A 12,514-nucleotide genomic window follows, 5' to 3' on the forward strand; every position below is an offset into this window, starting at 1 on the left:
TAAGGCTGCATCTAGTTGCACTCCAGCTATAGCTTATCCTAGGAGGCCCGTGGGCCTGTGACTTTGAAGGTATTACTCAGGGGCTAAAAGCTACAAAATGTGCTTACTCCAATTTGTTTCATGGATGCGCGACCTTTTGGGGCACCTACAGCGCAGCCTTTTAGCAGGAGTGCTGCAGGCTAGAGCTCGGATATCCGGCTTCCCATAAGAAAAAACAATGCACAAAAAGTCAAAAACAAGGTTTCACACCTTTTCCGAGGCATGAAATGGCTCTTTTTTCTTGAATATGGCTATTTATTCGTGTGGCAGATCACGGGCCCGACAGGAGTCGTTGCATCGTGCACGCCACACAATGCGATACAAGGCTCCGCTATCCCAATATTCACTGCATAATGTTAAACACGTATGATTAACTTATGGCATCGATTGCCACAAGGTTGATTACTCAAGTGTGGCTTAGCCCATTGCAAATAGCCTTCCCCACGGTTCCCATTGCAGGATATTCAGATATACGGAAAACTGCTCGGACATCCGCAATCCTTGGAAGAAAGCGTTCAAATTCTGAAAGTGCATTCTTTTTACAAAGCGTGAGTTTGCAAACCCTAATAAGCACAAGGAGGCACAGTTTCCAACAGCATAGACAACAGAGCATATTTTTTAAAACTGCAACAGAATTGAAGAAAAAAGTCGTTCCCACAATGTCTAACAAAAAAATAGTTAGCTATAATAATAGAGATGAGCGATTATTCGAAAAATGCATTAAGTAAAGCAAGACCTCTATGGCTTGAAGTGCTCGGTTAGGATCAGCAGACTGCAGTGTTCGAAGGCGAAGTCGGAACTTGCCCGAGAGGCTGTCGCAGCCCCTCAGACACAATATATGCGATTTCCAAAGTATTAGTCCAGGAGTATTTAGAATATATGGTTTCATCTTAATCTGAGTCGTAACTTGTATATGATCGCCCACAAGATATTTGCTGATCGAATAACCATCATCGACTATCTTGGGAGCACAAGGGTAGCTGAGGCCCATGGACACAAATACCCATGTAAACAGCTATAGTACGGTGTTAGCACACCTTCAACAGTCAAAATGAGTGATAGCTTGAGCTCTGGTACTTCAGGAAACATCGCCGGCAGTTCCGCTGCTCAGAGAGCCAGTCTTCACCCGTTTGCACACCTTTTGGAACAATTGAATGGGTTTGACGAGAAGATTTACGCTATTCAGAAACTGGGAAAGGATAAAGTGTGCCGTCTACCGCACTGTATCCGTGTGCTACTGGAATCAGCTGTTCGCAACTGTGATGGTTTTCTTGTGACTGAAGCCGACGTGGAACGGATCTTGTCGTGGGACCCGTCTATCAACCCGAAGACGTCTAAAAATGCACCTGTACTCGACGTTGCGTTTATCCCGGCTCGCGTCATTCTCCAGGATTTTACGGGTGTACCTTGTGTAGTCGATCTTGCGGCCATGCGCGACGCTATGGTGGAACTTGGGTGCGACCCTCTAAAGATTAACCCAAAGGTTCCAGTGGACCTAATTATTGATCACTCTGTTCAAGTGGACAAGGCCAGAAGGTATGACGATCTACTGTTAGCTGACACAGGAGGTCGTGCAGCTGAGTGGCACAGGCCAGCCCCCGTTGTCTGAATCGAAGAAAAGCTGGTTGCCAGTGCCTTCTTTGTCGTTGTTTATTCAGCAAGGATGCAGCGTCGTACAACGAGGCAATGGAAATGCATCGCAACAAGGAGCGTTTTGCCTTCTTAAAGTGGGCAGCGAATACGTTTTCCCGGATGCTAATTGTGCCTCCAGGGTCTGGTATCGTACACCAAGTTAATCTGGAGTATCTCGCAAAGGTTGTATTGACTAGAGACGGCGTTTGCTTCCCTGATTCACTTGTGGGAACAGACTCGCACACCACCATGATCGATGGACTGGGCATTCTGGGTTGGTGAGACAGCGCCGCAAGTATAGTTACACAATAGAATTGGCGCTAACTGGGAATCCAAACGAAGTAGACTTATGGTGGAGGGGCGCAGGAAAGCTTTCACATGGCTTCAGCATGGGAAACGTCTCGCATGTCTTGTGGCCTCTTGGTTTCATTAGGTACTGTTATCCAAGCTTCCTAAGAATATGTAAATAGAATACTCCCCTGCTTCTGTGTTTGGCGTCGCACATTAATACAGGGGCGTCGGTGGCATCGAAGCTGAGGCGACAATGCTGGGTCAACCGGTATCCATGACGTTGCCACCCGTTTTGGGTGTACGCCTTGTTGGACGATTAAGCCCATCTTGCACTACGACAGATGTCGTTCTGCATGTAGTTCGCATACTGCGCATGCGGGGTGTTGTTGACCACTTCGTGGAGTTCTTCGGAGAGGCGTGTGCCACACTCTCCGCCCCGGACCGCGCAACCATTGCAAATATGAGTCCTGAATTTGGTGCCACAATTGGTTACTTCCCCCCTGATGAAGTGACTCTCAAATACTTGCTTTCCACTGGTCGAAGCCCCCGAGAGGTTGAAAAGATCAGGGCCTACCTCTTACAGCAGGGGATGCTTCGGATGTACGACTGCTCAGAGCCGGAAGTATACTACACAGGTGAGGTTCTCGCACCAAAAGGCACCACGGAGCCTGTCCATTGATTCCAACAGTGTATCCATGATGGTTCTGTATCCGACGAAGGCGATTACTGCAGACGTGCTGGAGATTGACTTGTCCAAGATTGAGCCCTGCGTTGCTGGTCCCAAGCGCCCACAAGACGAAGTCTTCCTCCGCAACCTTAAGGCAGAGTTCACTGTACGTTTTGGAATAGGCGGTTTCTGGCGATTGTGGCCGAAGTACCCCTCAGTATATCTGTGAACCGCCAGTGCAAAACAATGGCTGTGCGTGCAGGCTAATTTGACTGCACCACCGGGGTTTAAGGGCTTCGGACTAAAGTCGGAAGCTGTCTCTCTTCGAGTTCCGCTGAAATTCCAAGGCAAGAACTTTGAGCTGAAACAGGTGGGGCCACATTCACCGCTAGAGGGCAAGCAGCGTGGCTGCTAGTAGGCGTGACCTTGGTGGCCGGCATAGAATTGTTGAACTCAACCTTCTGTGTGTATTGCTCGATGTTCAGGGCTCAGTCGTAATCGCAGCAATTACCAGCTGTACGAACACATCCAACCCATTTGTTATGATCGGAGCCGGTCTACTGGCGCAAAAGGCAGTTGTGAGAGCCGCAAATCACTGCGCTTTTGCAGGCAGACAATTACAATACCCAGCTGGCTACACTGAGTGTTGGTAGTGTTTATGATCGCTGACGCGCAACATGTGCGTATTCTGTGCTATCCAATCTGTAAGAATTCTCTGTTTATGTGCTTCCTCGTGCACTCCAGGAATTGGGCCTTTCCGTTCCTCCGTACATTAAGACGTCTCTGTCACCAGGCAGCCACGTGGTTCTGCGATACCTCGAAGCCGCAGGCGTTCTACCAGCCCTCGAGGCGCTTGGTTTCTACCTTGCAGGTAGGCATTTCAGCTTTCTTGTCCTCTGCGACGCGCTCACTTTTCTCCAAGGAAAACGCCGTACTAGTAGTTTTTCTCTGGACGTGAATAAAAAGTCATTTGCAGGTGGCACGACCATTTCAATGCATTGTGTTCTGCCTCAGGATTCGGATGCATGACGTGCATCGGCAACAGTGGAGATCTTCCTGAGGTATGTCGAAAATCCAAATTTCCTTCACCTCACAACAATACGCGATGGGGAGATTCGGTAACCCGAAGGTTGATCGGAACTTCAGAAGCTTCTGATTTTGTGCTGTTTTGTGGTGTGCAGGAGGTGACCGCAGCAATCCAGGCGAATCCAGACCTTATTACGGCAGCCGTCCTTTCCGGTAGGCGCGGAAGCCTCCACGATAACTCAAAGCTTTTTTTCTGGAGCTTGGCTGCACTGGATATTGGGGGCACGAGTAATAATGCATTTTATCATGAGAAAGCGTTGCTTATTGACTTCGCGATTGCGTGTACAGGCAACAGGAATTTCGAGGGCCGCGTTCACCAGCTCACGCGGGCAAACTATCTGGCTTCTCCACCGCTTTGTGTAGCATTTGCAATCGCAGGTACAGGCGTTTTCTTCGGGTAGCCGGTGGTAGCTCTGTGTTGCCGCATGCGCCGTTTCTGATCGTGTGCCTTGCAGCATGTTTTGCTGTGATGCTTTCCAGGCCGTGTGGACATAGACTTTGAAGCAGAGCCACTCGGTATTGGGAAGAACGGTGCGCCCTATTCGATGTTGGTCATTTGTGCGTGAGTGGTGCTTCATTACACAGCATTGCGTCTCCCGATCGAAGCTTTCTTGTGGCATTTACTTTGACAGGACAACAGGTGTACTTGCGCGACATCTGGCCGAGCCCGACTGCCGTAAATGCTTTGGTAGAAACTGTGCTGCTGCCTTCACTCTTCGAGGAGGCATATAGGAACATCCAGCAAGGGAATGAGACGTAAGATTGCTTGAAAATCAAATCGACTGCTCCGTGTGCATTTCCCCAACACAGAGGCGTTAGTCGCCGCATCAGCGCACTTCAGAGCGGCAGGCACCGCTCAGTGATCCAATTGGACGTGAAGCTACACTCAAGGATGTGCATTGAATGATTTGGTGCAGCTGGAGAGCACTTGAGGCACCCGTGGGCACGCTGCTCAAATGGCCTGAGAACTCAACATATATTCACAAGCCTCCCTACTTCAATGGACTGACTAGGGAACCGTTGCCCGTACAGTCGATTTCTAAGGCCAGGTGCCTTCTTCTGTTGGGTGCGTGCCCAACATACTGTCTGCATGGGTAATTCAAGCGGATAAGTATGCAGTTGGCTGCCAAAATCTTCATATTTTGACGTACGATGTGGGCGTTGCCACCAGGAGACAGCATTACGACTGACCATATTTCGCCAGCTGGGAGGATTGAAAAGAATTCCCCCGCCGGTCGTTATCTTTTGGCTCACGGTGTAACGGTACGCATTATGAAAAATCACCTGCTGGCATTACGTGTGCTGGTCGGTCTGTATTGTAACTGACCTAACGTGCAACGCCTCTATCCCTCAGTATGTCAACCTCCTTAAACGTTTACTAGGCGTCACCACGGTATATTTTAATGCAAAACTTGGTGTGTACAGCAACGGGATTTCAATTCCTATGGGAGCCGCCGTGGTAATGATGAAGTTATGACACGGGGTGAGCCAACAGTTAGGCGAACATTTTGGGGCTGGCCAAAGAATTGCATCAGCCTTATGGAGGAGTGATGCGCCGTGAGAGCGGCAGCAGCGTAGCGTGCGAGGAGCCTGTGATGAAATAAATCGAAGACTTCCGGTTTACGTTGCTCTGCCAAGGAACGTTTGCAAACATTCGCCTGGTTAACAAGCTTGCTTCTGCTCCTGGCCCCATTACAAAGCACTTCCCCTCTGGGCAGGAACTACCCGTTTTCGACGTTGCACAAGTAGGTCTATGTGCGCCTGTGGAAGTGGTGTTTCTGCTTTCACATAAGGCTGGCGTGCACCGCAAAACGCAGCCTGCTCAGGCGTATTGCCTCTTGTGTGCGTTTTTCAGATGTATAGAGAGGCGAGCACACCGTTGATTGTCATTGCCGGTCGGTCATGCAACTTTACGTTTTTGGTGGAAGCGTATACCTTCTGCGCAGACTGGGTGCCTGACCTCTTGCTTAGCGCGCCACCTATTTGATCATACGCACACATAGGGTGACTCACAATGGTGGATGGGAAGCCTACGCTTTGATGCCCGTATGCATGCTCTTATGCATGCTCAGGAAAGGAATACGGCAGCGGAAGCAGCAGGGATTGGGCAGCGAAGGGTGTGGCTCTTTTGGGTGTCAAAGCGGTTATTGCGGAGAGCTATGAACGGATTCACAGATCCAACTTGGTTGGAATGGGAGTATTGCCCCTCCAATTCCAAGAGGGCGAGTCTGCCACCTCACTTGGACTCACGGGTACAGTCTCCAGCAAGCCTTTCGATTCAGTGGTGTGCTGCGTACAGCATCAATGAGTGCATGATTTTGGCATGCCGGCCAGATGCAACAGCCAGGCAATAACAATGCATGTTTATACAGGGGCGGAAGAGTTTTTCATTGACCTGACTAATTTAGGCGTGAAGGCAGCAATTGAGGTGCAAGTCGGCGACGGGCGAAGATTCACAACTAGGTGCCGCTTAGAAACAAACGTAAGGCAGATCTGCAGTACGGAATGCCCCTGTCGTAGGAACGAGTATCTAAAGCGCTTTTCTCTGAAAGGGGCAAAGATGCCTTTCACTGAGGTTTGCTCCGTCATGCGAATATGCTTTCCCAGGTAGAACTCGAGTACTTCAAAAATGGAGGGATCCTGCAATTCGTTCTGCGGAAGTCTGCATCGAATTCAGGAAGTTAGATCGAGGAATTTTCATGTTTTTCTGTAGGTGTCGAATTAAAGAATCCCTTAATAGTCCAGCCCTGAAACCGAGGACCGGTTTCAGTGGAGTTCAGAATTGTGGCCTTCATAGATCGCATGCAACCAGTTGGGTATGTTATCCCTCGGCTATGCTGATATTTTTCCATAGATTCAAAGAAACAAAGACTAGGTTGGTGTCTCCACTTCTTGCTGACACTTTTCGTACAGCTCTGTAGGTTTTCTGGGTGGAAGGTGCCAATTTTAAATATAACAAGAAGCGTTACTGCAAGTGAATGCGTGATTATTTTTTCGAGCCTACTTACCCAGTGTTTTGTTAAAGCAATACGGCTGCTCGCGTTAAAACAACTTGGTCGCGCGGTTTGCTGGTGGGCTCATGGGTGTTTGCAACTTTTCTTTGATCTCCAAAGCCAACCTAATCCAGAACTATCAGCTGTTAGTGAAATATTTTGCGAGCTACCAACGATAGTACATTTTAAAGCTGTAAATGATGGGCTACCCCATCTTCCACTCTTAACCGGTAATTCTTTGTTCTTTCTTGGTCACTATAGCTGCGACCACCAACAACATCTCTGGATACTGCTTCACTGAAATCCGGCGTCCTCAGGCATTGGTGGCCTCTACAACGGGGCTGCCCTTGACGGCAGCAGTAGCACTGCACGAAAAGATTTTTCCAGCAAACCCTTAGCATTCAAACCCTGTGTTCAAGGTGAAGCATCAGCCTCTTAACCGAGTACTAACCCTCTTGACGTTTACTGTCCCTGATGTGGTGTGTTACAACATCATAGCTCGTAAAGAAGTCACTAGTCCTAATTGCTAAGCTCCACCACAGTTTAGCTAGTGCAGCGACTTATGCTATAGTTGAAATTCTCTTCCACACTAACTATACTTGACTAAGATTTAGTATAAACTTGATTATTTGGTTTGTCTGTGCAATGTCCCATTATTGCATAGTACTTTTAGCTCGAAACAAGAATGCGTAAGGTTGTCGATGTGTGCATTAGATGCCATGTGCAACTAGATGTGAATGTTAGGAGTGCCGTAGGGCACAGCTGCACGCATTGTAGCTCTCGCTATGCCCTCTTGTCGAAAACCCTGAAGGGTGCAGGCAGTCATGGGTAGAAGTTTTTCTATGGAGCTCTCAATGAATCCATTGGATTTGCTTCGATTCAGGTGTTTTAAACCACTCGTTTGCGACGTTGGAATTGCAAAGACGCCAGCAACTCAGTTCGTTTCAGCCATTCCCCACTTGTCTACTGTTTGCAGATTCAAAGGGAGACGAAGTTTACGGGCAGCAGTCCTCTGATTTTGAGCAAGTCGTTTGGTGCATCAACAGTCTGATGGTTACCAGCAACCGACTGGGAGAGAAGAGCCTTTTGGCGATGCAAGTTGACAGTGGTGCAATGCCTTGTGAGGCGGCACAGCCAAGCCTGCAATCTGGTTTCAACGCAGTTGCCCCGCAGCCAAACGAAAGGCACGATTTGTCAGCCAGTGAAATGCTCACGAATGCATGAGTCAGGTATGTAGACCAAAAACGTACAACGGCCGTAACAATGAAGAACAACTCAGAGGTTCGATCTGTCGGTTAGAAGTGTACCTCGCGTTGTACCTTAAAGAGAAACGAGTGCTCTTTGTGGATCATCAATTGCAGAGAGCAGGTCAATGACGGCTTAATCCACGCAGAGAAGTTCGTCTGCATAAATCTATTACTCTGGTGCAAACCTTCATACGCGCCCTGACTCGTCGGTATGTGCCAAGATCAGCTTACCGCACAAGTCCAAGAGAGACACGCATGAAATTATGATAAGCGGAGGTTGGCTGTGTGTTTAGCGAGCCTGCAGATTCGGTCCTGACCGATTGGCAGGCTCTATAAGGTACATTAGGTGGCCAGGCTAAGACATTAGCGACCGGGTGGCCGACACAATTTGTGGTGCTCCCACAAGGCAACGATTTTTCCTGTTGCTCGATTTTCCCAAGAGTTCAACGTGCGATAGATCCGGTAGCGCTGACTTCCTCCTAAATTTTAAGACTCTCCAGTTTCTACGTGGACTTTGGCCTGCAGGCAAATGACCCTAGTGGAGGCGAAGAATCAACAGGGAACCGTAGAATTGCTGGGCTCTGTGAGTATTGAGCACCGGTGGCAGTCTAGACGGGAGGTTCTATAAAATGGTGTGGGTACCACCACCCCCAGTAGTTAACGGAGGAGCGCTTGCGGATTTCGTTGCATTCTGAAATCTTTCGACCCTATTTGGTTAACGACGGAAGTGGCCGTGCACGATTCCCTTTTTTCCATGGAATCGAACAGCGACCGTATGTATAAAATAGCTACCTCCACCTAGAGCAACTGCTTTGCACTTCAAAGATCATCTTTGTTAGGGCGTTGTCTACACTCAAATCATGCAGAGGCACTCTCAGGAAGGTTGTCTGTCGGCCTTTCATTATGCCTCTATGGGGCTTGGCACTCGACTAAGCTACATGCATCGGCTGTATGTGCATGCAGAAGTGGTTGAATTAGGCCTGAAGGCACGGCTGAACTGTTTTGCATATTAATTCTCTGCATACACTTTGCTTGTTTTCTGTTTTCTCGTTGCAAAAGGGGCTCACATTTAGGTGTCGCGCCTCCGCGATCGTGTTGGCTCGGTTCCTCATTTCTTGTTGGCTAGTGTGTGTCTCTTTCTTCCTTCCGACTTTTCTTTGCCAGTCGATGCTCCCCACACACACTTGCTTTTGCCATTGGGGCTGTTTTCGGTCTTTAGATTGCCTGAGGAGTGGCAGTGGGGCAGGAAGCCTATCGCCGTTGTGCATGCAGTTGTCCTTGAGGAACGGGTAGGTACGGCAGACGATGGTGTACATTTTAATCTTGTTTGAAGAAAATGTAATGAGCTAAGCTACACTTATCCTTTTTCAAGTAGAGCTAGTGTAGTTTGAAGTGTTTTGGCAGAAGTAAACTAATTTCTTACTGCCGAATACTTTGGGCTTAAGCTGAAGACGACACAATTATGTGTACCTATGTGTTAGATGCTATGTGTAGCCAGCTATAAAGTTTCGGAGTGCCTAGAGGATGCAGCTACACTCATTCCCCACTTGTCCTCTCCCCTTATTTCGGCGGGTTCGAAGGGCGCGGGTAGTAAAAGGCGAGGGATATTTAGAATCGTACTCAGTAGCTTTCTATTGAATTTGCATCGAGTCTACAGTTTGTGTTCCCAGTGGCGGCGTAAAATGGAGCGTTATAGAAAGTGTCATCATTAGTTTGTTCCAAAGTAAAAAAAATTGGGACATACACTGAGAAGCTTGGTACACCGATTTGTAAAAAATTGGGACATACACTGAGAAGCTTGGTACACCGATTTGTACCTTTCAGGCGTTTAAATAATAAATCATATGAGGCTTCTAGGAAAGCCCTGCCTTTCTGAGTCCACACTCAGAGGACGCAGCATTCACAATGAATTTTTGCAGCACACGTGACTCCTCGTAAAGAATGTATGGCTCAGTGGACAAGTGATTTTAGTGGGTCTGGTGTGCCATGAAGTATGCATACGAAGGAGATGGGACTAATTGCGTGCATGGAGTAGCACTGAGGGCACACACGCTGCACGCACACCCGGGACTACCTGTTTTTCATCCGGCGTAGTCTTCGGGTATTATGAAGGCATGGAGATGGGAGCTGGAAAGAAACATTTTTGTAAAATAAGGTATTACTTTGTGCTCTCTATTTGTATCCTCCCAAAAGAATGCAGCCTTTGGGAATTTTCATCAAAGGTGGGCATTGTTACGTTCACAGCAGCACGATTTGTGGCCCTCATGATTCACCTCGGCTAGGAAGAAGTACGGATCAGACACACTCTGAGAGTATGAAAGAAATTTGGTTATTGCCTCCTTGTCTAAGCATGCATGATGGTGTGCCTCCGCCCAGTCCCTGCAAGGCGCTAACTCACGGGGGCGCACAGACGAAGACCCTGCTGTGTGGCGGTGCGAATGAACTGCTAAAACTGCCTGTGATCGCAGCAGGCTGTGATAAAAAAGTTTAAAACATAGATTTCCACTTAGTTATTAAGTAGACAAGACTATATTCAATGGGTTGATGTACAACGACCCGTTGGGGCTGTCGACTTGGTGAGCCACGTATGTCCGGGGAACGGGTCCTCAGTCAGCTCCTCCTGGGCGCGTACCATTGTCCAGCCCCCCAAAGAATAAATATTATTGAAACAGCAAATCTAGTAAGGAGGAACTGTGAGGTGCTGAGAAGCTGATCTTTCCGCTAGCTTTTGAGGGTGGCATACATGGCTATTGCGCCAACCGCTACTGACTCGCTGTGGCTCAAGAGGCACAGGAACCACTTGTCGGGTTCAAAGGTACCATTGCCATTTTCCCGCAGGGAAACTAATATATGGCATTTGTACTCTATAAAGCTGGGGCTTTTGGCCTCGCCCAAGTGACAACATACTGTCTGACCTATTTGCAAACTGCACATTGCATGAGCCACTGCCGTTAGGCTCATATTTGTGGGACCAGCTTAAAAGAAGCTAAGCAGAGGACAACGAGGAGATGGAGGGCGACAGGGGCTCAAAGCTGATTTAGCTAAGGTCGGAGCCAAGGAAAGCACGAGCGTTCCAATTTACTACAATTCCCCCATGATGGTTGTACAGTTTCTCACGAAGACGCGTAGACGGAAGCATTTCCCCTTCGCCAGACTGTTTCTTCTATTCTAAACAAGCAAATGCGATTTTCTTCATCACAGATCAACGGGTATCTCCCATTTGCTACTGTGGTGGGCGCCTGTGCGCACTAGAAATACATCACCCACTTTGCAGCCAGCGGGGAAGAAGATGAAGCGATCGAGTCAATCCCAGCTCGCCAATTTACTAGGTTTTTTCCTAGTAACCATTTCAGCGGTCCTCCAGTGCCATGCTAGTTCGACCTCAGGTACTTTTTGGATGTTCAACCATCTATTTTGGGGTTCACATGGGCGGAACGCGTGGTGCCACATGACGATTAGAGCTGGAATAATACAGCGTCACACACAAATAACTGACGATGTGAAAAAGCGAGATTTGCACCAAACAGTATTTGATGGCTTGAAAAGTTTCGTGTTGATGCTTTCAATGAAAGCCCCTAAAAATCACTCTTGTGTGGCTAGGAACAGCCGTCACGCAGCATCGTAATCGTTTCTGCGTTGATGCACGTGCATTCAGATATCTTAAGGGGAAAGGCTACCGTCAGAGGCGATGGCTCTTGGGTGCGAGTGGACTTTCCTACTCCAATGAAAGAAGCACTAGTATTTTTAGGGTCGCTGGATTCTATTAGCGACTACAGCTTGGTACCTCAGGTGCGGACATGCCCCTAGCACTTGCAGAGCTGATATGATCGCTTCTTGCACAGCTTTCGGAAATGCTTTAAGCCACTGGTTGAATACTGTGTGTCTGATCCTGCAGGTGGGAGAAGTGGATAAAGACGGCTTCACTGTTCGAGTGACGGTGCCGTCTTGCGTAGTCACCGACCTGTCGAGGACTCACTTCTCTGTCCCTTACCTTGCGTGGAAAAAGACAAGCGGTTCGAATTACATTGCAGCGTCCATTACCCTGAAAATGACAAAAGGGTTATCGGGGTATGATACATACTCCCGCACGTACCACTTGGAAACTTCGATTGCTAAGAACGTATGCCATTCACTGCAATAAGTTCCCATACATCGAACAGCAGAGCATACACATGGAGTCATGTTGCAACGGAAATCACCAAACATGGCCAGCGCTGTCGCAGAATCATAAGCCTATCATACATAATGCTGCCATCTGAAAACTGTTTGCTGAGTTGCGTTTTCTAGGACGACTATCTCACACTCATGCAGATTCAGAACATGAAGGCAGTTGAAGATGGTGCATCTGAGTTCAACACAACACCATACGTGTCCGTCAGGGGCTTCACAAACCCAGCCACGCAATCTGTTACGTACTCTTTTTCAGACACTGTTTATTCAGTGGTTTCCTCTGTCAGTATTGCGGTTTTTATTATCGGCTCCGCTGGTCCCGCAAGTCTTGGAGGAGCCAAACTTCAAGTGGGTTGGGCACATAGCTTGTATTGATGCATAGGGTTCCC

General features: G+C 48.2%; 2 protein-coding genes across 2 annotated transcripts; both read left to right on the forward strand.

Moving 5' to 3' along the window:
- The first annotated feature begins 1,090 nt into the window (after positions 1–1,090).
- Positions 1,091–6,400, forward strand: LOC34617989 (aconitate hydratase, cytoplasmic). The gene is made up of 21 exons (XM_026336004.1): positions 1,091–1,327; positions 1,430–1,575; positions 1,698–1,949; positions 2,185–2,597; positions 2,695–2,795; positions 2,892–2,999; positions 3,115–3,207; positions 3,374–3,500; positions 3,644–3,690; positions 3,811–3,868; positions 4,004–4,093; positions 4,196–4,246; positions 4,348–4,471; positions 4,633–4,781; positions 4,887–4,978; positions 5,141–5,198; positions 5,354–5,460; positions 5,571–5,610; positions 5,788–5,967; positions 6,088–6,197; positions 6,323–6,400. Exons 1-21 carry the CDS (start codon positions 1,091–1,093, stop codon positions 6,398–6,400), a joined length of 2,661 nt encoding a protein of 886 aa, XP_026191789.1.
- Positions 6,401–11,594: 5,194 nt separating this feature from the next.
- LOC113146996 lies at positions 11,595–12,500 on the forward strand. Its single transcript, XM_026336005.1, has 3 exons — positions 11,595–11,744; positions 11,851–12,075; positions 12,243–12,500. Exons 1-3 carry the CDS (start codon positions 11,595–11,597, stop codon positions 12,498–12,500), a joined length of 633 nt encoding a protein of 210 aa, XP_026191790.1.
- The last annotated feature ends 14 nt before the right edge of the window (positions 12,501–12,514 follow it).

The sequence above is a fragment of the Cyclospora cayetanensis genome, unplaced genomic scaffold (assembly GCF_002999335.1).
Source record: "Cyclospora cayetanensis isolate NF1_C8 unplaced genomic scaffold, CcayRef3 CcayRef3_contig_9, whole genome shotgun sequence".
Classification (NCBI taxonomy): Eukaryota; Apicomplexa; class Conoidasida; order Eucoccidiorida; family Eimeriidae; genus Cyclospora; species Cyclospora cayetanensis.